At 50.6% G+C, this 27161-nt stretch overlaps 1 protein-coding gene across 2 annotated transcripts in view; it reads left to right on the forward strand.

Annotated features, from left to right (window-relative positions):
* The window catches only part of ZC3HAV1 (zinc finger CCCH-type containing, antiviral 1), a 44066-nt gene extending 17711 nt beyond the window's left edge, over window positions 1-26355 (forward strand). Inside the window, exons 3-14 of one of the 2 annotated variants that reach the window (XM_056124002.1) lie at window positions 1390-1645; window positions 6986-7912; window positions 8555-8638; window positions 11181-11313; window positions 16237-16405; window positions 17948-18077; window positions 19774-19876; window positions 20321-20491; window positions 21031-21109; window positions 22001-22131; window positions 23445-23578; window positions 24567-26355. In XM_056124002.1, coding sequence (XP_055979977.1) covers window positions 1390-1645; window positions 6986-7912; window positions 8555-8638; window positions 11181-11313; window positions 16237-16405; window positions 17948-18077; window positions 19774-19876; window positions 20321-20491; window positions 21031-21109; window positions 22001-22131; window positions 23445-23578; window positions 24567-24826 — 2577 coding nt within the window. In that variant the 3' untranslated portion in view covers window positions 24827-26355. The remainder of the gene's footprint in view (window positions 1-1389; window positions 1646-6985; window positions 7913-8554; window positions 8639-11180; window positions 11314-16236; window positions 16406-17947; window positions 18078-19773; window positions 19877-20320; window positions 20492-21030; window positions 21110-22000; window positions 22132-23444; window positions 23579-24566) is intronic. The other variant, XM_056124003.1, reaches the window with a different exon arrangement.
* The last annotated feature ends 806 nt before the right edge of the window (window positions 26356-27161 follow it).

Raw genomic sequence — 27161 nt, forward strand, 5'->3', positions numbered from 1 at the left:
GGGTTTACTCCTGGCTCTGCGCTTGGGGACCACTACTGGGGGTGGGGGGTGCATAGGTGATCCTGGTGATTGAACCCGGCCTGACTGTGTACAAGCAAGGAACCTCCCTGCTGTACCATCTCTCTAGCCCCCAATAAAATATAATTTCACTCCTCAGTGTTTTAGTAAGCCCAGTCTGGCTTGCTACCTATTTTATGAATAAAGTTTTATTGGAACACAGCCATACCCATTATGTCCTGATTGCTGCTGCTCTCTCCATGTGATGGGGACATTGAATAGTTGCAACCAAGACCAAATACTTGCCAAGCCCAATATATGTACTCGTAACTAGAATATCTGTATTGCTCTCTTTTGACTGAGGGAGGGTTTGGGACATGCCTGAAGATGCTCAGGGGTTACTGCTGACTCTACCCTCAGGAGTCACTCCTCGATATCTTGGGGAACTGTATGGGGTGCCAGGGATCAAACCCAGTTAGCCATGTACCAGACAAGCATCTTACCCACTGCACTATTTCTCTGACCCCCAAATATATTTATCCTCAACTTGAATCTATGTATTCTTTTTTTTTTTTTTTTGCTTTTTGGGTCACACCTGACAGTGCACAGGGGTTATTCCTGGCACTCAGGAATTACTCCTGGCGGCGCTCAGGGGACCATATGGAATGCTGGGAATTGAACTCAGGTCGGCCGCATGCAAGGCAAATGCCCTACCCGCTGTGCTATTGCTCCAGCCCCCCCCTTTTTTTTTGATGGAAACGTTGGGGGTTTATTACATACAAGTAAAATGAAAGTGTCTCCTCTGAGTGTTTGAATTAGCAGCTTTGACATTTGTCACAATAGTCTTACAAAACATTGACTTTCCAGTTCTGGCTTTTTTGTAAGAGATAAAATATATTTATTTTCTTGACTGGAAAAATTAGCTGCTTTTTGTTTGGTCTTTCCTGATGTAAACAAGTACAAATCCTGGAGTCCAGACAGGAGAACTCCATGGCAGATCAGCTGTTGTCTTACACCTGTAAAACTGTTAATTTTTTTTTTTTTCTTTTTGAGTCACACCCAGCGATGCTCAGGGGTTCCTCCTGGCTCTGTACTCAGGAATAACTCCTGGTGGGGTGGTGCTCAGAGGACCATATGGGATGCCGAGGATTGAACCCAGGTCGGCCGAATGCAAGACAAACGCCCTCCCTGCTGTACTATCACTCTGGCCCAACGCTATTGACATAACAAGATCTCACACGCTTTACTCAAGCTGGGCAAATCCTCCGAGGGCTGTTGTTCTTGGTTTTCCACTGCTCGCTTTTGAAATCTGCGCTCGCTTGCTCCTCCCTTGGTAGGATGTGTGCCAGGTCCTGGGAACCCTTCGCCGACTCTTGCTTCTCCCTCCTGCAGATCTGCAAGAGCTACAAGGGAGAGAACCACAAGCAGACATGTCTGCAGCAGCCGCTGTGTGAGCGGCTGCACATCTGCGAGCACTTCACGCGGGGGGAATGCAGTTACCCCAACTGCCTGCGGTCCCATAACCTGATGGACAGGAAGGTCCTGGCCGTCATGAGGGACCATGGGCTGAACCCAGAGGTGGTGCAGAACTTTCAGGACATTTGCAACAGCAAGCACAGCCGCAGAAAGAAGCCGTCTGCCTGGAAAGGTCAGTGCCGTCGGCTCTTCGGTTCTTGGGGTAACTAGGGATCACACTGAAGGAACAGCCGCACCTAGGGTGTCGGGCTGTGGCACAGGGGGTGCTCTGTATGCCCAAAGCCCTGGGTTCCATCCCTACCACCGTGCAAAAGAGTTCCCTGTGATCCCTCTACCCCAACACAGAAAAATCTTTGTTTGGGTCCGAGTGATAGTACAGTGGGGAGGGTGCTTGCCTTTCATGCTGCCAACCTGGGTTTGGGCCCCAGAGTCCCACCAGGAATGATCCCTGAGTGCACAGCCAGGAGGAACTCCTGAATATCTTAAGATGTGGTTAAAAAAAAAAAGCAACAACCCAAAAAAGCAAACGATTTTCCCTTGCCCACCTTGTTCATAGATATATATATATAAATGGGTTTTGCATAGTCCTCATTGTAGCATAAACATGATTTAGTGCTTTTTTTATTGTTGTTGTTTTGTTTTGTTTTTGGGGTCACACCCGGCGATGCTCAGGTCCTCCTGGTGGCTCTGCACTCAGGAATTACTCCTGGCGGTGCTCAGGGGACCATATGGGACGCTGGGATTTGAACCTGGGTTGGCCGCGTGCAAGGCAAATGTCCTGCCTGCTGTATTATTACTCCAGCCCCCTTGTTTTTGTTTTTCAACCACACCCAGCAGTGCTCAGGAATTACTCGGGAATTGCTCCTGATGGTGCTCTGGGGACCATCCAAGGTGCTGGGAATTGAACCCAGGTTGGGCGTTTGCAAGGCAAGCATCCTTCTGCCTTGCTATCACAGTATTTCTTTTTTTTTTCTTTTTTCTTTTGTTTTTTTGGGGTTTTTTTGGGGGGTGGCGATCACACCTGACGATGCACAGGGGTCTCCTGGCTCTGCACTCAGGAATTACCCCTGGCGTTGCTCAGGAGACCATATGGGATGCTGGGAATCGAACCCGGGTTGGTCACGTGCAAGACAAACACCCTCCCCGCTGTGCTATTACTCTAGCCCCCTATCATAGAGTTTCTTAACCTTAGTCAGACAGTCCTCTGTTTCCGACCTTGCTTCCTTCTTGTCTCCTCAATCCCCACCACTTGTCCTGTCAACTAGCCTCCTAGTCATTTTAGAATCCCAATTTATGCAGTTTTCATGTGTGGCCCCTATGGAATATCCTGCCGCCTCACGGGGACCCTCTGGCTGGCGATTGAGAAACGCTGGGTCCGTTTTCTCACTTTCTCCCTCCATCTGTGGACGTACTGAGACATACAGTGTTTACTTTTCCATATCATTTCCTTTCTTTTTAAAACTGTTTTTATTTTTTGGTCCCTTGACCAGAAATCAAAACCTTTTTTTGATTTGGCCACTTCTGGCGATACTCAGAGCACCATATGTAATGCTGGGATTGAACTTGGGTCGGCTGTGTGCAAGGCAAACACCCTACCTGCAATGCAATCATGCTGGGCCCCCTTTAAAAGAAAAATAAAAAGGAAAATAAAAAAGGAGACTAAGTCCACACACGATAATGCCAAAGCAAAGGAACTTTATTGCTAGCTCGAGCTAGGGTCCAAGTCTCATCCAACACAGTGGACCCAGACAGCACAAGGACCCGGACTCCTAATCACAAGAGGTTTTTATAGGTTTCAAAGTTTCAAAAGTTAAGCAAGCACTATGGTAACAGTGATCAGGCAACAGTTAAACAATAGTTTCCAATGACAATAAGGGTTCTATGATTACATAGGCTACCGATTCTTTGCTGTTAACAAAAGATATTTTCTGGGGCATAATAGCTGAGGCATCATGATTGATTGAGCATTTATTGGGCCCAGGAACTTCCCAGGTGGGTTCAGGTTGGCGAATTACACATTGTTTCATTGCTGAGAAACTAAGTCTTTCAGTTCCAGGAAATGAACCAGAGATCTACCTGATTTTGCTGATTTCTGTCATGGCGTCAGTTTCGCCCTCACAGTGATAGTTCAGCTGATATCTTGCCTTGCACAGAACCAATCCAGGTTCGAGTCCCAGCATCCCATATGGTCCCCCGAGCAGCGCCAGGAGGAATTCCTGAGTGCAGAGCCAGGAGGAACCCCTGAGCAATGCCGGGTGTGACCCCCCCAAACCTAAATTAATTAATCACTGTATCACTGTATCCAGCAGAGTCTGGCAAACTCCCTGTGTCGTACCCAATATGCCAAATACCAGTAACAATGATGGATCTCATTCTCCTAAAGAGCCTTGAATATAATCTCAGGGCTAGGATGAAAGAGACGTTACTGGGGCCTGCTCGAGGCAATCGACGAATAACAGGATGATTTGTGATTTGTGATTTGTGATCACTGTATCACTGTCATCCCGTTGTTCATCGATTTACTTGGGTGGGCGCCAGTAGCATCTCCATTCATCCCAGCCCTGAGATTCTAGCTGCCTCTCCTTACTCGTCTTTCCCAACGATTGGAGGCTCTTTCAGGGTCAGGGGAATGAGACCTGTTATTGTTACTGTTTTTGGCATATCGAATATGCCCTGGGTAGCTTGCCAGGCTCTCCCAAAATTTATACAGTTAAAAAACTTTTTTTAATTAAAAAAGGAGAAAAAGTCCACAAATCCTTAGGTGAGGCTATAACTCTGGCTGAATGCGTGCTTCTCATGTGCGCGGCCCTGAATTCCGTCAGGGGTGATTTGCCTTGCACGCGGCCGGCCCGGGTTCGATTCCCAGCATCCCACATGGTCCCTTGAGCACCACCAGGGGTAATTCCTGAGTGCAGAGCCAGGAGTAACCCCTGTGCATTGCCAGGTATGACCCAAAAACAAAATAGACACACAATGATGTGGCAGGGGGACCCGCTCTTAGGCCAGTACAGCAACAGCAACAGGCGTGTATGACAGGCCCTGTGCTCCATCCCTGGCTCCCCAAGGGCTGGGCCCCCAGGGGAGGTCCTGGTTGTCCTTGAACTCTATATAGAAGGAACAACAGTGCTTCATCAATTGTTTAGAGCGATTGAATCTATTTCTTTGAATGGTGACTGGTTGAAAACAGACCTCACAGGAAATCTCGCCTTAGCTGTTTTTTTTTTCTGCTTTTTCGGTCACACCCAGCAATGCTCAGGGGTTACTCCTGGCTCTGCACTCAGGAATTACTCCTGGTGGTGCTCAGGGGACCATATGAGATGCTGGGAATCGAACCCAGGTTGGCCGCGTGCAAGGCAAATGTCCTACCCGCTGTACTGTCGCTCCAGCTCCACCGCCTGAGCTGATGGTCAGTGTTCCCAGGCTCATGCTGTGTTGCTGAGTGCAGTGGTCAGTCATGGCCACCTCACAAGTCTGTACATTGTTTCCTACTAGCTTGTTTCAGCTTTTTTTTTTTTTTTGAGTAAAAACGAGACTCTTCCACCCTTTAAATGACTATTCCTGTGGCTCCCACACACGCCCCCATGCATACCATTCTAGTTTTGGATTCTCTCACTTAAGGTACCTCTTAAGAAGTCTACAATATTTGTCTTTTTGATACTTTTGTTTGTTTTTCTTTTTGGATCACAGGCACACACAGCACGATGCTGAGGGGTTCCTCCTGGCTCTGCACTCAGGAATCACTCCTGTGATGGTGCTCAGGAGATCAGATGGGAGGCCAGGGATTGAACCTGGGTCAGCCACTTGCAAGGCAAATGTCCTGCCCCCCCCCCCCCCACACTGTCGCCCCAGTCCCTGTAACTGGTTTATTTCACTTTTTACGATTTCCTCTAACTTTGGTGTTTTGTTTGCAGACCACACCCAGGGGTGCTCAGGGCTTACTCCTGGCTCTTTTTTTTTTTTCTTTGTGGGTCACACCCGGTAGTGCACAGGGGTTACTCCTGGCTCTGCACTCAGGAATTACTCCTGGCGGTGCTCGGGAGACTATATGGGATGCTGGGAATCGAACCCGGATTGGCCGCATGCAAGGCAAACGCCCTACCCGCTGTGCTATCGCTCTAGCCCCACTCCTGGCTCTTTGTTAGGGCTCCATCCTGGCAGTGACAGAGGGGCCATATTCAGGGGCCCGGGCTGCCAAGCAGGTGCTTTACTCCCTGTGCTATTTCTGCAGCCTCTGTCAAGTCCTAGGACTTTTTCCACGTGGTCGCCAGTGTGAGAGCTTCCTTTCTTGGGGCTGGAGCAATAGTACAATGGGTAATGAGAACTCCAGGTTCAACAGAACCGAGAATGGGTGACCTCCCCCCATGTCCTCCTGTTTCTGGCAACCTGGCAGTCTTACCTACAAGCCACCTTTGGCTGGTGCCAGATAATCTCATTAAAGGCCATGATCCAGAGACTCATTGTCCTCTCTCGGAAGAGAGCATTACACAACTCGCCATAACCATGCAACTGGACTCTGTGCCACGCTATTTCATTCAGGGCGCCCCAGAGGGGGACAGGTGAGGCCCCTCCCTGCCCTAAGGGACCCAGCCCCGGCAGCCAGAAACCTTCAAAACTCAATTACCACCATGCTCAGAGCAGCTCTCCACACACTCAGACCGAGCCTTACACATGAGTGAAGCTATTCCTGGACATTTCATACCTCACACCACTCATGCTCCAAGAGTAGCGTACCACATTTGATGGGGTTTAAAGTAGAAGGCAGCCAATCTTGTAGGGAAATATATTTTTACACACACACACACACACACACACACACACACACGGCTTAACCCTTAATAACATTAGTAATCTCATAGAAGGGCTTAATGGTCCCTGAGTGAAATACAACAATCTTCATATACTCTCCTCTAAAAAAATTTTTTTGGAGCATTTCTAGTGGTTTATTCATAACGAACAATACAAAATGAATTCTTTCTGTTGTGCTTTGGGGCGGGGGTTCGGGTTTGGGATGGGAACATCCAAAATATGGTGGTGGGAAGGTGTAATTGGTGTTCGAATATTATAGCACTGTCCTCCCGTTGTTCATCGATTTGCTCGAATGGGCACCAGTAACGTCTCACAACAAATTGTGAGACTTGTTACTGTGTTTGGCATATTGAATACATCACGGGGAGTTTGCCAGGCTTTGCCGTGCGGGCTAGATACTCTCGGTAGCTTTCCAGGCTCTCTGAGGGGGGCAGAGGAATCGAACCCGGGTTGGCCGAGTGCAAGGCAAACACCCAACTCGAATATTAAATGTGATCAAATATTATGAACTACTTTATAAAAATATAAAAAAAATAGTGCAGTGGGTTAGGTGCTTGTCTTGCCAACCCAGGTTCAATCCCCGGCTACCCCATATAGTCCCGAACCCTGCCAGGAGTCAGCCCTGAGCATGGCCATCATGGCCCCAAAACAGCCCCCGAAAAGGAATCTCCTTTCTTCCTCTCATCCCTCTGCTCTGCCTCCCCAGGTGCTCCCGCCCACCGCAGAGCGGGGCCCCCGAAAGGCAGGGGCCAGAGCCAAGAGCAGCCGTTCCAGAGCCGCGAGTTCCTGTCCACGGCCTTGCTCTCTGAGCTGCAGGAGGGCCCCCCGGAAGAGGTGTCGAATCTCGCCTCCAAGTTTCAGCACCTGGGGAGCCCCGAGGGCTCGACCCCAGCCTCCGTTTCATCCAGAGTTGCTGGTGTGGGTGTGGGGGTTGGAGGCCTGGCAGAAAGGAGCCAGCAGCTGCCGGAGAAGGGCAGCTCCAAAGATTCCAGCTCTCGTGGCCCTTCTGATGCAGACCCCTGGGCCCAGTGGAAGGACCCCCCATCCTGGCTCAAAGTGCTGGTTCCCAGCGGGGAGAGTTCATTTCCGCCTGTGCCTTCGGCGCCCATGCTGAGCCCCGAAACCTTCCAGAAGGACGAGGATAGACCCCCCTCAGAAATAGACGAAGGTGCCCAGCGCCAGCCTCTGTCCTTCCTGGGGGACACCTCCTGGGCCACAGATCGACCTTCCGCCAAATCTTCCCGGGACAGAGCGACAGCCACCAGAGAGCAAGAAAAAGCGTCTGCAGGTTCCAGAGCCTCCCAGAAAAGCAGCGACAGACTCCCCTTGGAAATAGAGATGTGGTTAGACGAAACTGTCCAGGACAAGCCGCCTCTGCCCAACCTGGCGGGCGCCAGATCCCCCCAGAAGATCAAGGATGGTATCGTCTCGGAAATAGAGATCTGGGAGAACGGAGATGTCCCAGAGGAGCCTCTGTCCTTCCTCTCAGACACACGGGCCCCAGGTCGACCTTCCGCAAGACCTTTGCACGGCCAAGATGCAGCTGTCAATAAAGTCAGATCCTGGAATCCGGACCTCAGGAGCTCAGCTCCCTCCCACCCCAGGGGCCCTGGCAGGACCACCGAACCTGCAGGTAAGACCCATTTACTGCCGGGAACCCCAGAGATAAGATAACCGGGGCTCGTGAAGCCCCGGACGTGGGGACTGTGGTTGAGGCCCCCCAGCCAGAGCGGGGACAGATGACTAAGGGGACAGGAATCTGAGCCTCGGGATAGACACTCTGTCTGTGCCCCAGAAGGTGCAGGACCCTTTAATCCTGTGCCTGCGGTCACCCTTTCTCAGGCCACACAAGTGTGGCTCAGGGACCCCACACCACGACCCTGTCCTTCTGACTAGTGAATGCCAAGGGGGCCCCTGGCTCCATCCCAGAGGGAAGAGGTAGTCACGTGTCTCAGGTTTGCCCAGAGCTGCCTGGCCAGCGGTGTCCCCCTGGGACGCCCCCTGAGGTGTCGGGGAAGGGGATGCTTGTGGGGTACACCGAGGCAGCTGAGGGCCCGCCCCTGGATTTAGCTGTTGCTAGATTGAGACTTCCTGTCAGGCATTGAGCTGAGCCTGGCTCTCACGTGACCCTCCTGCCGGGGCGCCCTGTCCTGCCCTCCCGGCTGCAGGAGCCGAGCAGGGTCGTTTTCCCTAACATACCTCTGGCTTCCCACCAGGAGACCACATTCGGGGGTGGCATTGAACCAGGCTTCTGATCCTCTCTTCTGTTCTGTAGGTGTTCCGGCAGAGGACCACAGCCACGATAGTGAAAAGGATGAAATCTGTCTTGGCTACCTGTCCCAGGGGTGTCCACTTCCTCGTGAGTACCTCAGCCAGTTTCCAGTTTCCGTGACAGGCGGCGAGCACCGAGGCCCTTCCGGGAACCCACTGGACCAGGTGGAGGCAGGCGTGAGGGGAGACAGATCACCCACACGAAGATATCTCAAGGATGGCCAGATCCATAGTCCAGCGGGCAGGGCGCTTGTCTTGCACGTGGCCGACTGGGTTTGATCTCTGGCATCCCATATGGTCCCCCAGGACTGCTAGCAAGGAAGTCCCGAGCACAGCCATGTGTGGCCCCAAAACAAAACCAAAAACCAAGTCCATGTTTGGGGCTGGCCCCTCTGCTGCCCAGCCAGCCTGGGTCATTTGATCCCTTGACGGATGTTATCCTTTGTCGTGGGGCAGGGACATGCCCTCTGTGCTCAGGGTTTACTCCTGGCTCTGTGCTCAGGGATCATTTCTGGCAGTGCTCAGGGGACCATATGGGGTGCCAGGGATTGAACCTCCTATTGGCTGTGCACAGTGTGTGAGGAAAGTGTGTCGGGGTGGGGGAGGTCACTAACGCATGATACAATGCTTCTGAGGGCTGAGAGCTGCCTCCCCCACAGGGGGACAAAGAGATGGGGACCACAGACTGATGGTCAGTGGCCACTTTATTCAGAACTAAACAGCATTACTATAGAAAATCTGAGGGGGATGTTAAGATCCAGAACTCCACATAGGTGTGATGGATCATTTATAGAGGTAAAGGTTTTGCAGAGGTTGGGCTGGAGTGATAGCACAGTGGGTAGGGCGTTTGCCATGCACGCATCCGACCCAGGTTCGATTCCCAGCATCCCATAGGGACCCTTAAGCACTGCCAGGAGTAATCCCTGAGTGCAAAGCCAGGAGTAACCCCTGAGCATTGCCGTGTGTGACCCAAAAAGAAAAAAAGAAAAGGTTTCACAGAGGTAATTATTCTGGCGGGATTGACTCTAGGAGACGCTCTGTCTAGAAGCTTTTCTGAGAAATCCGCCAGAGGCGACATTCCATCCCTTGCTTCGAGTACATATTAAATGATTAAGTTCACTTCTTATTAATATTGGCTGTTACTTGGAAACACACAGTAAGAAATATAGATTCCAAAACTGAGTTCTCTAGGCTCCAGGGGCAAAGGTACAAAGCTGGCTGGGCTATTACCTTAAGTCTCAGATGATGTCCTCAGGCTGGGATATCTTTTCCTACCCCATGGGGTCCTATCTTTTAGGTCATTCATTACGGCTTGCATCATGACCGTGCGTTATGCTTTCTAGACTGTCCCAGATCGAAGCCAGGGTAGCTTTACTGCTTGCCCTGCCCTCATCCAAAGATCCCTCGGTGGGACCCAGCTGTTTGAGGTGTTAGGAGCTATGGCAACTGAAGCCTGAGTCAAGTGTTACGATGGATGCCCAGGAGTAGATATATTTCAGAGTCAAATATTAGGGGCACAGCATTAATGGTCTTTCTGTGTTTAAGCAAAGAACACTGATCTATAGTAAAATACAAAAAGGTTATAGGGGAAAGGAAAAAGCAAATAATTCACTACAGATACAAAGTCTTAGTCACCAGAAGGTTTGGCTTTATATAAGAAAGCAAGCCCGACTTGGGGAAACTAGTAGGTAACAGGAGAGGTAAAGCACAAAGGAAAGGTTAAAGGTAAACTGGGGCGGGGGGGGGGGGCTGGAGCGACAGCACAGCGGGGAGGGTGTTTGCCTTGCATGCGGCCGACCTGGGTTCGATTCCCAGCATCCCATATGGTACCCTAAGCACTGCCAGGAGTAACCCTTGTGCATCACCAGGTGTGACCCAAAAGGAAAAAAAAAAAAGATAAACTGGGGATTAGGAGTGCTCATAGAGCACTGTAAGCTTCTCTGGGGGGAAGAAAAGGGCAATTCACTGATGAAGCCCAAAGCACTTGGGGTTAAAATCCAACACAATGTAACCGCCCTATTTGCTGTAGGACATTTGTCTCCCTGACCCCTGTTTTTTTGGTTTTGTTTTGTTTTGTTTTATTGCAAGAAAATGCGTGTCATGTGGATTTTTGCCATTTTAAACATTTTAAAAGTACATTTCCGGTCTTTCAAAATGGAAATGACTCACTGTGAACCGACTCTCCCAGCCCCTCTTTCGGCTCCCAGCAGCTGAACTCTTATTGTTTGTGTTCACAAACAGGACAGCTCTGGGTCTCTCAGCAGAGTGTCCTGGTGTGATTTTCCTTTTGGCTGTTTTCAGGGGGACAAGACCTGGGTTTTGGAGGCCACACCAAGCAGTGCTCAGGGCCTGAATCTGACAGTGCTCAGAACGACCTTGGCAGTGCTGGGACACTATAAGTGGTTCAGGGAATTTGCTTTTATTTATTTATTTATTTTGGGTGGGGGCGCACGCAGCAGTACCAGTCCCCCAAGTACCGTCAGGAGTAATTCCTGAGTGCAGAGCCAGGAGGAACCTTTGTGCATCGCTGGGTGTGACCCAAAAAGCAAAAAATAAATTTAAAAAAATAAGAGAATAGAAAACCCGCCCGCAGGAACCCGCTTCCCCACAACTCTTCTCTGTCTTTGTAGAAAGCTGCCAGAAAGTGCATTTCCATCTGCCCTACCTGTGGAAGATACGTACCAAGAATACCTGGGTGTTGCTGCAGCCCTTGGAGATCATAGAGACCATAGAGAAGTACTACTGTGATCCCCAGAGATCCGTGTAAGTTGGTAGCTTGTAAGATCTCCATCATTTCATAACAAGCAATACAAAAGAGAGTATGGGGGAGACTGTCTGCCATAGAAGTGGGGGGTGTGGGTGGGATGGGGGGATACTGTGGACCTTGGTGGTGGAAGATGAGCATTGGTGGAGGGTTGGGTGATTGATCATTGTATGACTGAAACTCAAACAGGAAAGAAAGCTTTGTAACTGTATCACACGGTGATTAAAAAGCAACAATTTAAACATTTATAAAATAAGCATTCTGAATAAAAAAGAAGCTCAGATGATAATTAAATAAGCCATTTAAGTAATAGTTTAATTAATTGGGAGAAATACGACATACTGGGGCTGGAGCAGCAAAGCAGTGGGTAGGGCGCTTTCCTTGCATGCAGCCAACCCAGGTTCTATCCCCACATCCAGATGGTCCCCTGAGCACCAATAGAAGTGATTCCTGAGTTCAGGGCAGGAGTTGATGCACGCAAGACAGAAGCAGGGTTGGCGGGTCTCTGTGTTCATTCGCGATTCCCAGCTTCCTCAATATTTGTAAATATTGAATAATGAAGATGCTCAGACTCAGAGTTGGAAAGTAGAAAAGTTTATTGGAAAGTAGAAGAGTAAAAAGAAGCTCCTCAAGTTGGGAGGAACTTAGTGTAGGACAAATAAGGGAGTTTTGTGAAGACCATTTTTTTTTTTATGTAGGAGTACTGCTATTTATTCAGCCACTGATTAGCTGATTGAATTACTTTTTTTTTTTCATTTTTTATAATTTTATTTATTGAATCACCGTGAGAGCAGCTACAAAGCTTTTGGGTCTAAGTCTCGGTCATACAATGAAACACCCGTACCTTCACCAGTGCCCATTCTCCCCCACCAAAAACTCCAGTATCCCCCCATCCCACACCCTTCCCCTACCTGTGGGGCAGATGATTTCCACATTACTCTCTCTCTATTTTGATCACATTCAATATTTTGACACCAGAACACCATTATTATTTGAGATTTTACTCTAACACTCAGATCTGCTGAAAAGGCAACAGTAGTCAATTTGTTTTCTATTGCTGGTTATGAATAACATAGGATGTCGCATGGCTGCAGTAGTGGCCGTGCGACTTTGAAATTCAGAAATTTTAACACTTAAATCCGGAGGGATTTCTGCCAAAACCTGCTGGGTTCTGAGATGTGCTCCTGAGTCTCTGGGATCATGGCCGTTAAGCAGCTTTATCAGGAGCCAGAAAGGCCATTTGTGGGCGATGATTTGGGGTCTTGTTGGGGTGGGGAGGACAGGACCGGCTTCACCCCCATCCCTTGAGGCCCAAAATGTCTCGTCACTGCGGGCCCAAACCTGACTGTCCAATAGCCTCGGAGGATGATGGCCACCGAGCCACCAGGAGGAAGCAGGCGGAGGGACAACACCCTTTCCCCCCTGGGGTGGCCCAGCGACAGTAACCTACTGCAGGGTCTGGACACATTTCTGCCAAAAGCTGCTGGGTTTCGAGATTTGTTTCTGAGTCTCTGGGATCATGGCCATTAAGCAGCTTGATCAGGAGCCAGAGAGGCCATTCGTGGGCAATGACTTGGGGTCTTGTTGGGGTGGGGAGGACAGGACCGGCTTTACCCCATCCCGTGAGGCCCAAAATGTCTCGTCACTGTGGGCCCAAACCTGACTGTCCAGTGTCCTTTGGAGGATGGCGGCCACTGGGCCGCCAGGGGGAACAGGCCAAGGCACGAAACCTATTCCCACCTGGGGTGGCCCAGCACCAGTAACCTACTGCAGGGACTGGACGCATTTTTGCCAGAAGCCGCTGGGTTTTGAGATTTGTTTCTGAGTCTCTGGGATCATAGCCATTAAGCAGTTCAATCAGGAACCAGAGAGGCCATGCCTCCAATTATATAACTGAGCCGGAGGTGGTTTGTGGGTGTGTCTTCCACATACCTACCTTTTGGCCGTTTACTTTCTTGGTAAGCTCTGCCCCAAGTTTCTCAGGTCTGGCCAAAGGCACAGCAGCAATTTTGGGGTATCTGGAGGTCTGAAGGCGCCTTCAGACTGCTGATGCACTCGCCTCACAGGTACAGATTGACCTGCTGGTGGCACCATACCCCCGTGTGAAGACCATTTTAAGGGCTCCTGGCATGCCTTTTCAGTCGGCAAGTTTTTCCAGAAGGTGCCAGAAAATTGCTATGATCTAGCTGTTCTAAATCTTTCTGGGCATTTTTGCCCCTTATCTTAGTCTCCCTGTGGATCTAGGCTCCAGGACAGAGTTGTATGGTCCTGAAAATCTCTCTGACCACTGGGGCAGGACTTTGGGAATGAAAGGTGTCAGGTGAGTGGGAAAGGTCAGTGTGTCAGGTCAGTGGCAAGAGGAAGCAGGTGGCTTCCTTCCTCACTGGCAAGAAGCAAACCTTCCAGAGCTCAATGCCAGTGATCTCAGTTTCCCCGTCAGCCTAGACTCTGGGATTGCCCGTTATCTTAGTTTCCCTGTCAGTCTGGAGTCCAGGGTTTAATGTTTAGAATTAGAGTTTGATGTTCCTGGGAGTGTTGGGGTGATGTTGGGAGTAGAACGTGAGTTAGATTGATTGGGGAGAGATGGAACATCTGGAGAGAAGACACCGGCTTCCTCTCTCACTGGCAAGGGGGAAACTGAGGCTTCCACTTTCATTGGGACCCCTAAGCATTGAGGGCCATGCCTCTAAAACTGAAGAAAAAAAAAGATGTATAGTGAGGTTTTTGTTTTTGTATTTTTGACCTTTGAGCCACACCTGGCTGTGCTTAGGGCATGCTTCCTAGCTCTGTGATGAGAAGTAATTCCTGGTGGTGTTCTGGGGACCATAAGGCATCCTGGGGATCAAGACCAGGTGGTCCATCTGCATGCAGGGCGAGCATTTTGTTTGTTGGTTGGCCTGCTTTCTCATCTCATCTTTTTTGCTGTACTCTTTCTCAGGCCTTATTGTGAAATTGTTTTGTTTGGGGGCCACACCCAATGGTGTTCAGAGCTTACTCCTGGTTCTGCGTTTGGGGATCACTCCTGGTGGAGTTCAGGGAATCGTAGAAGGTGCTGGGGATTAAATCTGGGCCCGCTACCTGCAGAGCAAGCCTTCTGCTCATTGTACTATTTCTCTTCCTCGCCTCTTGGGAGTTTTTAACTCGTTTTTTATTTTTTTTTTTTATTTTTTTATTTTTTTGCTTTTTGGGTCACACCCGGCGATGCTCAGGGGTTACTCCTGGTTCATGCACTCAAGAATCACTCCTGGCGGTGTTCGGGGGACCATATGGGATGCTGGGAATCGAACCTGTGTTGGCCATGTTGGCTGCGTGCAAGGCAAACGCCCTGCCCGCTGTGCTATCTCTCCAGCCCCATTTAACTTGTTTTTTAATATTGAGCTACTCAGTTGCTTTGTGAGCACAAGTTTTATTTTGAGATTGTTTTTGAGAAGGGACAGCATTAAATAAGGGGGAGGGGGCAAGTGACATTGTCTTTTTTAGAATTCTCAATTCTTTCCTTTTTTTAAGTTTATTTTTCATAAAGTTGTTCACAATAATTGATTACAGTCAATATTTCAACACCAATCCCGCCACCATCACACCTGCCCACCACCATAATTTGAGTTTTCCCACCACTATTCCAGCCTGCCTCACAGGCAGATGCTAGTTTATTTTGTATTGCTTGTTATAATCAATTCTTTCTTAAACATTGTCAGATCTGGATCTTTATAAAGAAAATAGGGGGCTGGAGCGATAGCACAGTGGGCAGGGCATTTATTTGCCTTGCATGTGGCTGACCCGGGTTCGATTCCCAGCATCCCATATCGTCCCCAAAGCACCGTCAGGAGTAATTCCTGAGTACATGAGCCAGGAGTAACTGCTGTGCATTTCTGGGTGTGACCACAAAAGCAAATAAATAAATAAAACCAATAATGTTTTTTTTTAAAAAAAGAAATAAAATGGGAAGCAGCCCAAATAAATAAATAAATAAATAAATAAATAAATGAAGAAGAAGAAGAAGGGCCAGAGCGGGTACAGTAGGGTAGGGCATTTGCCTTGCATGTGGCTGACCCGGGTTTGATCCCAAGCATCCCATGTCATTCCCTGAGCACCACCAGGGGTAATTCGTGAGCTCAGAGTCAGGAGTAACCCCTGAGCATCGCCAGGTGTGACCCAAAAAGGCCTAAACAAATAAATAAATAAAATGAAAGAGGTCACGATCACAGTCACGACCATCCTGTTGTTTGTCGATTGCCTCGAGCAGGCCCCAGTAATGCCTCCTTCATCCTAACCCTGAGATTTTTTAAAAAGTGCCATATTCAAGGCTCTTTCAGGGTTAGGAGAATGAGACCCATCATTGTTACTGGTATTTGGCATATTGGGTACGCCACGGGGAGTTTGCCAGACTCTGCTGTGTGGGCAGGTTACATTCGGTAGCCTGCCAGTTGTCCAAAGGAGGAATGAGATAATAAGATGTGTTCCGGGAGCTGGGTTTTATAGTCTCTGAGTCTTGGCCGTTGATGGGATTACACGGCGCCAGGGGGCCAGTTGGTGGGTGTGACCCCTGCCTACTGAAATTTGGAGGATCTGGGTGGAGGATGCTCAGCCCCGATCCGAGCAGGCTTGGAGATCTCAGCCCCGGGACCCGCATGCCTTTGTTCCTCTGCCAGTACCTTCGTGTGTGTGGATAGTGGTCTCAGCGTGGTGGTGGCTGGTTCTGGAGGTCTTCGTCTGCTGGAGCCCTGGTCGGGGCGGGGAGGGAAACTCAACCTGCTCCCCTCCAAGGGGCCCCAGCGAGTACAGCCCACAAAAAAGAGGTGCCATGAAAAAAGAAAATAGGAAACTCCTTTTAAGCTCTGGGGTTTAATCTGGCACTTTCTGGGAAAGACCGTGTTCTACAAATCAGTGGAGCATTTTGCTGACTATAAAATCTTGCCTCCTAGGTGTACCATCAGGAATCTCAAGTTCGATTTTCTAGAAATGACTTGTAATTCTGACCCCATCCGACGCATCTCCACGTGCTCATCGGTCAAAGCCACGGGCTTGCTTTTCACCACCAAGTGGATTTGGTACTGGAGGGATGAAGAAGGGATATGGATCGAATATGGAAAGGTACGTAACTCCTTGGAAGCTCTTACACATTCTACTTTTGTTTTTTTTTTTGGGGGGGGGTGGGTCAAATCCAGCAGTGTCAAGGGGTGACTCGGGGCTCTACACTCTGGGGTCCCTCCTGGTGGAGCTCAGGGGACCCTATGTGGATTTCAGAGTCAAACCCAGGTCATCAGCACCCTCCTGACCATACTATCACTCTGGCCCCAAACATGCCACTTTTATGAAAACGTTGTGTGTGAGTCTTAGGATGTGGCTCGGTGGACTGGAGCTTAGGCTTGGCTGGGATTTGGTCCCCAGCTTCTCGTGGTCTCCCAAGTTCTGTTGGGGGTGTATATCGGGACCTTTCCAGTCTGCCCGGGTCTGTACCCCGCCCAGATCTAGAGCAGTTCCCTTGACCCACATGCTCTCGGATTCAGACCTTTCCCTGTGTCTTGATCAGAGGCCCTAGTTTTACATGGCGGTGGGGGAAAGGGGTCTTTCTCACCCTTTTATTCTGATGCCAGCTGGGATATCTGGAGGCCTCTGGGCTGAGGAGAAGGCCAGGTGGCTTCTGTTTGGACTTGGAGAGCAAAAGCTGTCTTGTGGACCCATGTTTTCTCTTTTTTTGCTTATTTTGGGCCACATTCTGAGGTGCTCAGAGCTTATTCCTGGCTCTGGCTCTGTACTCAGGGATCTTTTGTTTTTTACTTTTTGGGTCACACTTGGCAATGCACAGGAGTTACTCCTGGTTCATGCACTCAGGAATCACTCCTGGCGGTGTTCGGGGGACCATATGGGATGCTGGGAATTGAACCCAGGTTGGCCGCATGCAAGGCAAACGCCCTACCCGCTGTGCTATTGCTCCAGGCCCCAGTACTCAGGGATTTTTGATCTGGGGTTTCATATGCTATATGGTGCTGAAAATTAGGGATCAGAATCAGGAGTTGGACCAGGGTCTGTCACATGCAAGGCAAGCACTTTAACCCAAGGACCTATGCCCTCCTTTATTTATTTATTTATTTTGCTTTTTGAGTCATACCCGGTGATGTGCAGGGGCTACTCCTGGCTCATGCACTCAGGAATTACTCCTGGCAGTGCTCGGGGGACCATATGGGATGCTGGGAATCGAACACAGCTCGGCCGTCTGCAAGGCAAACACCCTACCCTCTGTGCTGTCCTTTTTCTTTCTTTTTTTTTTTTTTAACTACACTTGTCAGTTCTCAGGGCTTCCTCCTGGCACTTAGTGGCGACTTCTGATGGGGCTTGGGACACCATATGGGGTGCCAGGGATCAAACTCAGGTCGGCTGCCTGCAAGGCCAGTGCCCCACCTATAAAAAGAACATTGCAGAGGGCTGTCTTTGCAGGGCGCTGCCCAGCCCCTGCGTCCGTCCCAGCAGTACACACAGCTCTACCCACCACCCCAGAACGGAGCAAGCGAGGGGAAATGGCCAGGCGGGATTGCCCTCTAAATCCCATCATGAAAGCCAAATGCTGGGTCATGGCCGGAGAGGGTTTCTGGAGAGCGTGTCCCGGAGGCCTCATCCATGTCTTTTTCCTGGCAGGAGGACCATCGGCACCCGCAGACGGCCAGCGTCGACTCCTCCTACCTGGAGACCATCTACTGCAGCTCCTCGAGGGCTGTCGTGGTGCCCTTTCAGGCGGGCAAGCGGAATTATGAGCTGAATTTCCGAGGTATGTTTCTTTCTCTCTCTCTCTCTCTCTCTCTCTCTCTCTCTCTCTCTCTCTCTCTCTTCTTTTTTTTAGCGGGGGGGCGGTCATACCCAGTGATGCTCAGGGTTAGTTCTGACTCTGCACTCAGGAATTACTCCTGAGGGTGCCGGGGATCGAACCGGAGCTAACCTCACGCAAGGCAAATGCCCTACCCGCTGTACTATCACTGTGGTCTCTTGAGGTACGTGTCTTGCTCCGGGCAGGGATGCCGGTGTCAGGGTCCTTGATGGTGAGGCAAACCAAGCGGGAGGCAGCAACCGGGGATGGCAAGAGCCTCTCACAACCCCGAGAATGGGGGCGTTGGACCGTGAAGCCCAAGAGCTTATTGCCCACTCAGCCAGGCTGAGTTTCCCGGGGCCGTGGGGGTCCCCTGGCCAGGAAGTGGAGGGATTTCCAGGTCCCACAGTGCAGACCATGGATCGCCTCTGCCCTTCCTCCGAAGTGTCCTCTTGGGCTTGGAGACGAGCCTTAACTCTCTGCCCGGGCCTGCTGGTTTGCTTCTGGAGAACCTTTTAGCTTGGAATCAGGCAGGACTGGCCTCACCTTTGAAGGTTCTTGTCCCCTACCAGCACCCCTGGGACACTCCACCCCCCCTCCCCGGGACTTAAGCTGCTGATGCTGTGCTCAAACTCAGTCGTGCAAGGTGGGTGCTTTTTGCCTCTGAGCCATCCCCTGGCTCCTGTGATTTGCTTGTTAAAGAAGCCGCGAAGGGCTGTAATGACAGAATACAGCCGGTAGGGCTTTCTTGCCTTGCTCATGGTCAACTTTCCGGTATGAACCCTGGTACCCCGAATGGTCCCTTGAGCCCACCAGGAGTGATCCCTGAGCAAAGAGCTAGGAGTAAGCCCTGAGCACTGCCGGGTGTGGCCCCGAAGACAAAAAAGCCCACCAGAGTGATAGATAGTACAGTGTGTAGGGCATTAGCCTTACATGCTTTGCAACCCAGGTTTGACCCCTGGCATCTTATATGGTCCCCTGAGCACTGCCAGGAGTGCAGAGCCAGGAGTAACCTCTGACCATTGCTGGGTGTGGCTGTAAAATCTAAAAAAAAAAGGAAAAAAAGTATGACTTAAGCCTTAGCATAGTCCTGGATCTGCAGCGTTGCTGAGTTAGTGATGGCTCCATGCTAGATGGAGAGCGAATTGGTTCATCTGAGGCAGGTCCATTTCCGCACAAGGTCGTGATGTTTAGGCAGCCTCACTGTGCCGCCTCCATATCTGTGTTTCCTCTTTTTTCTTTTTGCTTTTTGGGTCACACCCGACAATGCACAGGGGTTACTCCTGGCTCTGCACTCAGGAGTTACTCCTGGCGGTGCTCAGGGGACCATATGGGATGCTGGGAGTCGAACCCGGGTCGGCCAGGTGCAAGGCAAACGCCCTACCCGCTGTGCTATCTCTCCAGCCCCTGTGTTTCCTCTTTACCATCGAACATAAGTGAATTGCCAAACGCCCATTGGCCTCTCTCCTTCCTTCGAGTGGAGGCCGTGAAGGAGATGGATGCTTATCACGAAGTTTCCATCCAGAAGGATTTTCTCTCTCTCTTCCAACCTGTACAGCTTGCCTGCGAGTGTTGGCCCTGTGACCAGCCTCTGGAACCCAACCAGAAATCATTGGCTCATGCAGGTCCTTGATTCTTGCTTTCTGCTCTCTGTCAACAGCAATGATTCAGACCAACGTCACCTCCAAAACCCAGAAGAAAGTGCTCCGAAGACCGGCCTTCATGCCTGCCTCGGAGATGGAGCGGTTAAAGTGTGAGCTAGAGTAAGCCTGCGTGGGAACCCGGCCTCTCTCCGCCTCTCGTTTGCTCTTCCCCCTCTCTAGCACCTTCCTTGCAGACACCCAGGATGGGGGCCCCTTCCCAGCTTAGTGCAGTGCCGTTTTCCCTCCTTACTCCTTCCCACACTCTCCTCCAGCTGCCCCCCTCGTAGCAGTGTGTAAGTTCTCCCATTCTGCCTGGTAGGAAGTAGAGTTACTTCTAGACCTGTCTCCCTCAGCCTCCATCCCTTGCCCCTCTCCTCTCTGCCACACGAGCAGCTTCCCCAAGCTCCTAAAATATTTTGCATGACGACTGTGATGCAGCGGCACTGCATGCGCTGAAGGGTGTGATCCGAGACTGCACCAAGAAACCTCGGGGGTTGGGGGGTAGGAAGCCCACGTGAGCCACGGAGCTGAAAATCATGAAAGCTTTGTAACTGTATCTCACAGTGATTCAATTAAAAAAAAAAAAAAGAGGCGTTTGCCTTGCATGCGGCTGACCCGGGTTCGATGTTCGATTCCTCCGTCCCTCTCGGAGAGCCCGGCAAGCTACCGAGAGTATCCCGCCCGCACGGAAGAGCCTCGCAAGCTCCCCGTGACGTATTCGAATTGCCAAAAACGGTAAGAACAAGTCACACAATGGAGACGTTATCGGTGCTCGCTCGAGCAAATCGATGAACAACAGGAGGACAGAGCTACTGTGCTTTAGAAAAGGAAGGGCTTTACATATATTGGCTGTGCTCTCTCACCTGGGGGTATTTGCTACCCTGAACTTGAGGGCATGAGGTCGAGGACTAAGGCTGCGAGACTGGGCAGGGGGAAGCTACCATGACGGACTGTTGGAGATGGGAATGAGGGGCCTGAGGGAACTGGAATGGGGCACGCAGTGAGCCTGGAATAGGTATGTGGGGAGAATGGAATAAACAGCGACTGGTCACCAACCAGCCTGGCTGCCTGTTCCCTCCCTCATGCGTCCGTTGGTGGCGGTGGCTGGCCAGGGTTGGGGAAGTGGCTCGTGGCCACCAAAGACATCAGGAAAACACGGGCAGACTCTAAGGGTGTGTGCAGAGAAAGCACTCCTAGACGTGTCGGTCAGTGCAAGGGGGATCAGGAGGAAACTTGGCATGGGGTGTGACAGGAATTTCTTCCTCTGTGTACAGCCATTTGGAGGTCATGAACAAACCTTTGGTCCCGAGTCTTCTTTCCCAGACGGACAGCCCATGCTCGAGCGGGTATCAGGTACTCAAATTTTACCCTTCCTTGGGGCCGGTGTGGCAAGAGAAGCACCGGGGATGAGGTTGTGTGTGTCTGGGGGTGAGTGAATGGGCGGATGAGTGTGGCCTCTAGGGACTTTGCGATCAAGCCGCAAAGGCTGGTGACCATCCATTGCCCCAGGGAGCAGTGGACACCCCTTCCCATGGTGCTGTGCTTGGGGGGGCAGCCACACCCAGACTCACTGGTTACCTCCAGGGTACTTCTGCAGAGAAGTTGTGCATGGGACCAGAGCCTGAGGTATTTTTTTTTCCTTTTTGGGTCACACCCGGTGATGCACAGGGGTCACTCCTGCCTCTGCACTCAGGAATCACTCCTGGCGGTGCTTGGGGGACCATATGGGATGCTGGGAATTGAACCCGGGTCAGCCGCGTGCAAGGCAAATGCCCTACCTGCTGTACTATCGCTCCAGCCCCAAGCGTCAGGGAGTTTTCCCAATAAAGTGACCCTTGTCGCCTCCCCTCCCCCACCAGGGGTTGTTTCCAAAGGGGGTCCCTCTTCCACTGCCCCCCTCTGGGCGTGGGGTCCTGGGGTCCTCCCGATGCCTCTGCCCTTGCACTGATGTCAGCCAGGAAGATGCGAATGAGGGACTAAACCAGATGTCCCGGGCGGGCCTTCCCTCTGCCCTCTTCACGCTGCTTCATGAGCCTAAAATCAGCTTGGACAGGTTTCGTGCCCTGTGGTTCTTTACCGGAGCCGACCGTCAGAGCCCTGAGCCCGCCTAGAGCACCCGCAGCCAGGGAGACCTCATGGCATGCCGCCCCAGGCCCCCATCCCCTTCCTGCCGCTGTGGCCCCCTCTTTCACACTCATCTGCTACCAATGAGTTTGATTTTGTTTGTCTGTTTTCCCCCTTCAGTTGTTAGAGCTCAGGAGTCAGGATCTGGAGTATACCCAAGTAAACGAGCGTTTTAAAGCATCCATGAAAAATTTCAAGATTGACAAGATCAAGAAGATCTGTAACGAAAAGCTTAGGAATGCTTTTTTCAGGTTCGTGGCTGCACGGTGTGGCTTCTTCATATACTGTTTGCAAGGATGCATCAGCCTTGGAGAGTTCAGCTTCCGATTTCTTTGGGGTGCATAGTTTCTTTCATCTTGAGTTCCTGCTCTGGGGTGCATACTTCTCTGTCCCTCTTCTTTCTCTCACTTTGGGGCCATGCCTGGTGGTACTCAGAGATGATTCTCAGCTCAGACCCCACCCCCCACCCCCGCCACACACACACACACACACACACACACACACACACAGACACGGGGACCTTGCAGTACCGGTTGTCAACCTGTAAAGCCAGACACTCTGCTTTGTCCCCTCTCCAGCCCCTTGAACCTCTCGCTTACCTGCCCGTCATTTCTGGCTAAGTGTATGTTGGCTCATGTTTATTTATTTGGTTTTTGTTTTTTTTGTTTTGTTTTGTTTTTTGGGTCGCACCCACCGATGTGCGTGGGTTACTCCTGGCTTCGCACTCAGAAATCACTCCTGGCAGTGCTTGGGGGGGCCATATGGGATGCTGAGAATCGAACCCGGGTCGGCCACGTGCAAGGCAAACGCCCTATCCGCTGTGCTATTGCTCCAGCCCTTGTTTTTTTTTTTTTCTTTTTGGGTCACACCTGGTGAGGCTCAGGGGTTACTCCTGGCTCATGCACTCAGGAATTACTCCTGGCGGTGCTCGGGGGACCATATGGGATGCTGGGAATCGAACCTGGGTTGGCCATGTTGGATGCGTGAAAGGCAAACGCCCTACCTGCTGTGCTATCGCTCCAGCCCCCCTGGTTTTCTTTTTTAAATGTAGTTTTTAATTGAGTCACTGTGAGACATGCAGTGAAAAAGTTGTTCATGAATGAGTTTCAGTCAATGGTCTAACATCCATCCTTTCATTATATTTCTCCTATCACTAATGTCCTCAGTTTCCCTCCCTCCTGTCCCCTGCCCTTCCCTTATAGCCTGCCTCTGTAGCAGGCACCTCTCTGTCTGTCTGTCTGTCTCTCTCTCTCTCTGTCATTTTCCTTTTAGGCACTGTGGTTTGTCATATGTTACTGAAAGGGTACCATGCACGTCCCTCTGCCTCCTTTCAGCACTCAGTTTTGTCCAGAGTGGTCATTTCCAACTATCACTGTCATAGTAGTCCCTTCTCTGACCTAACTGCCCTCCCTGGTTAGTGGTTGCTGCTGTTAGCAGTAGTAGCCCCGCCCTGACAGCTGTTTGAATGAAACCCCAGGACCATGAGCTTTCCTTGGGGTTCCTGGGAGGAGCCAGGAGACCAGGGGGTTGGCTTGGGAGGGAACTCACATGTTTGCTTTCTCAGGAAGAAAATGAAGAGCCCTAAGAGTCTGGAAGAAATCTTATTTTGTGTTCCACCGCCCAGCCAGTTGGAATCTATCTACGCGAATAATTTTGACTGTGCCTCTCCTGGATTTTCTGAACACAAATACGGAATTGGTTGGTACTGGGAGAAGCCGTGAGTAGCATCCTAGCGGGCGGGTTAGGCTGCGGATTTCTGCATGCGCAAACTTGCGCTGTCTGCGGAGATGTCGCGTGTTTGCCATGATGGTGTCCGAGAGAGAGAGAGAGAGAGAGAGAGAAAGAGAGAGAGAGAGAGAGAGAGAGCGCTACTATCTGGGCCCTGCACCTGCTCCTCTCCTCTCTTGGTTTCCTTCCCTGGGAGGGACCAGTCTCCTAATGTTTGCATCCACCTGACCTGCCTATGGACTCCTGTGCTTCCTTTGCCCCTCATTTCATTTCTTTTCTTTTTTTCTGTGGGGGGTGTGTTTTTGGGTGACACCTGGCGATGCTCAGGGGTTACTGGCTCTGCGCTCCTCCAAAATCACTCCTGTCAGTGCTTGGGGGACCATTTGAGATGCCAGGAATTGAACCTAGATTGGCTGCGTGCAAGGCAAACGTCCTCCCCACTGTACTATGGCTCCAGCCCCTGGCCCCTAGTGTCTGCCTGCGGCTCTGGTACTCAGCTCCAGCCCTACAAAGCCACTATCATTGCCTGCTCATTGGGGGCTGAGCCCACTAACGGGGAGCAAAGAAGCATCTCCCATCTTGGCCTGTGTGGGTCCCCTGAGGACTGAGTTCGTACAGGTTGACACCTGTAGAAAATCTTTCTCACTCTTGATTTATTTATTTTGTAAAATAAATAAATAAATTTAATAATTTAAAATGTACTAATTTAATAATTAAAAATTTACTAATAAAATTTATTTATTAGTAGACAGGAGAGCACACCTGGTAATGATCCAGGCTTACTCCTGGCTCTGTGCTCAGGCATCACTCCTGGCAGGGCTCAGAGAATCATGTAGTGTGTTGGGGATTCAACCTGAGTCAGCGGCATGCAAGGCAAGCGCCCTGCCCGCTGTCCCATTGCTCCAGGCCTGCCTGATATTAAATTCTTCACCTTTGCCTTCCCCCTGATTGTTTTCAGGAAGTTACTTCACAAAAGATGCCCTCCGTTCTCATAAAGAGAGCATGAGCCCCAAGTTCGGAGTAATGATCGTCTCCCGTGTCCTGGTTGGAAATTACATCGAAGGAAATCGGCTTCTCAAGAGACCAGCGTTGGGGTATGACAGCTGTGTGGATTCCGTACAGAATCCCTCCATCTTTGCCATCTTCGAGAAAGACCAGATTTACCCACAGTATGTGGTTGAATATTCTGAAATAGAAAAACCGTGCGTCGTTAGTTAGGAAGGCCGCTCTCTCCCTTCTCACCTACAGCCAAATCGCCCCCGGATAGAGTTCCTCTTTTACATGGCTTTGCTTGCCATCAGTGGCTCCCAGATTTTTCTGCATGTTTGACCTTTCTGGATAACTGAACAGACATCCAGGTCTGGCTAGTGAACCCGAGATAGTGAACTGCGAGTGTGGCTGGATGCGGTGGCTCCCGAGAATCAGGAGTGGCGTCTTTGCAGGGAAGGACGGGCCTCTTCTCTGCTGGACCCAGAACCAGAACAGAGCAAACTTCCGGGTATTTCCATCGGGCCTCACCCCTGCCACACGTAACGAATTAGACGAATTTCTCGCGTCCTCCGCTTGTGGAGGAGTTGAGGGGTCTGGGCCAAAGCGTTCCTGCCCTGCTCGAATCAGGTGTTTCCCTCCAGTTTTCCTTAGTCAGCATTCCATACCCGTTCCCCAGGTTTCCTGAGCTCAGCCCTCCCGGTGGACCCCTTGGAGCCCGTTTGTCCGACTTTAGAGCAGGTGAGCTCAGCTGCTCGACCCGAAAGGTCCCGCCGGGGACACGTGCAGAAAGGGGTGTATTCCACGATGCTTCTTTCAAATACTTATTCTCGGCGATTTCCCCTTTGCCCCGACTTCCCTTTTGGGGTTTTCAAATGTCCTGATCACAAGTCTCCCGGAGCAGACATTGCCTTTCCACCCATGGCTTTCCCTGCTGGACACCTCAGTCTGGTGTTTCACAGTCTCTCTCTGACGTGTGCAGCTGCTCTGTCTCTGCAGTGAACTGGGGTCTCCAGCCCCTCAGACAGCTCTGTCTTCCTGCTTCCCGCCTGTCCCCCTGATACCAGTCCAGTCCCCAAGTCCAGTAGTATCTCTTTCATGTCTTTGTCCCCCCTCGAAGTTGTTTAAAATTTAGCAAGAAAGGACTGAGGAGATAGCTCAGGGCCCGGGTGCAGCCCTTGCATGCTCAAGGTCCTGAGTTTGATCCCGCTCCTCGTGGTCCCCAATCCCAAAGCATCCCCAGGTGTAACCCTGGCATCTCCCTGCCTTGCCCCCTGCCTCAGCACCCTCAGCACTTAAGGCCGGGGGCTGAGCCTCGCCGGGAGTGTGCCCAGAGTTGACTCTCCCCGCTGCAAACCAGAAGCAGGAACAAAACTAGCAGCCTCGACGATGGTATTGTCTGTCTTTTCTCTTAATAATTCTGAAAACACAAATGCGATTAGGGGGGCTGGAGCAATAACACAGCAGATAGGGCATTTGCCTTGCATGCGGCTGATCCGGGTTTGATTCCCAGCATCCCATAGGGTCCCCTGAGCACTGCCAAAAGTAACCCCCGTGCATTAGTAGATATAACACAAAAAGAAAAAAAAAACAACAAAAAACAACAAAAACACACACACACAAAAAAAAAATGCAATTGTACCTGTAGGTAGTTTGTAGTAGTGTTCTCACTGTCTCCCCACCCTCTTCTGTGACTCCCACAAAGAAGCCACTGGCCTTCCTGTTTATGTAGCCTTTTCCCCTAGATCAGTGGGTTTTTCTCCTTTCTCTCTTCTTTTTTTTTTTTTTTTTTTTTTTTTTTGGTCACACCTGACGGCTTACTCCTGAGTCTGCACTCAGGAACTGCTCCTGGTGGGCCATATGGGGTGTCAGGGGATTGAACCCTGTTGGTTGATAGGGGGTTGGCCTTGGACAAGGCCAACACCCTACCTGCTCCCGCCCCTCCTTTTCCTTTTGGTAGTGACAAATGTGTAACATCTGCTTTATTGTACTCAGAATGCAATTCGATGGTAATAGATTCTATCTACTCACCATTTGAGAAATAAGACCCAAATGATAACATATGCTTTCATAATAATCAAATAGATATTTGCAGAATTTCGAAGTATTCAGATAAATGAAAAGGACTGTACAAGCTGGCTAACTTGGCACGGCCCCACTAATAGGCCTCCTAAGTTGCCAGATATTTTACGCCTGCTTCGAGTGAATTTTGAATACAAGGTAGAGCAGAAACGATTGCGTGAAAAGAGATAGAGGAAAGTGGAAAAAAAAAAGCAAGGATATGAGTGAATAGTAAATAAACACGTGAAGCAGTAACTTACTTGCAGGCGACAGCACTCATTTCGATAAGAGCAAGAAGGAACATCCTTAGTTGAAAGAATCAGACCTCACAAGATCGGCAGGTCCGTGAAGTAGAAGCTCTTTTATTTTTACAGACGAATGATAAGTCGTACACGAATGTCCAGCGAGACATTCGAAGTTCGTATACGTAGAGCGCAGCGCACATCCTTTGATCAGGAGCTGGCGAGTGCATCACAGGATGTTGCCACATTCTCGGCTCTCACAC

This window comes from Sorex fumeus, unplaced genomic scaffold, assembly GCF_029834395.1.
Source record: "Sorex fumeus unplaced genomic scaffold, SorFum_2.1 ptg000048l, whole genome shotgun sequence".
Classification (NCBI taxonomy): Eukaryota; Metazoa; Chordata; class Mammalia; order Eulipotyphla; family Soricidae; genus Sorex; species Sorex fumeus.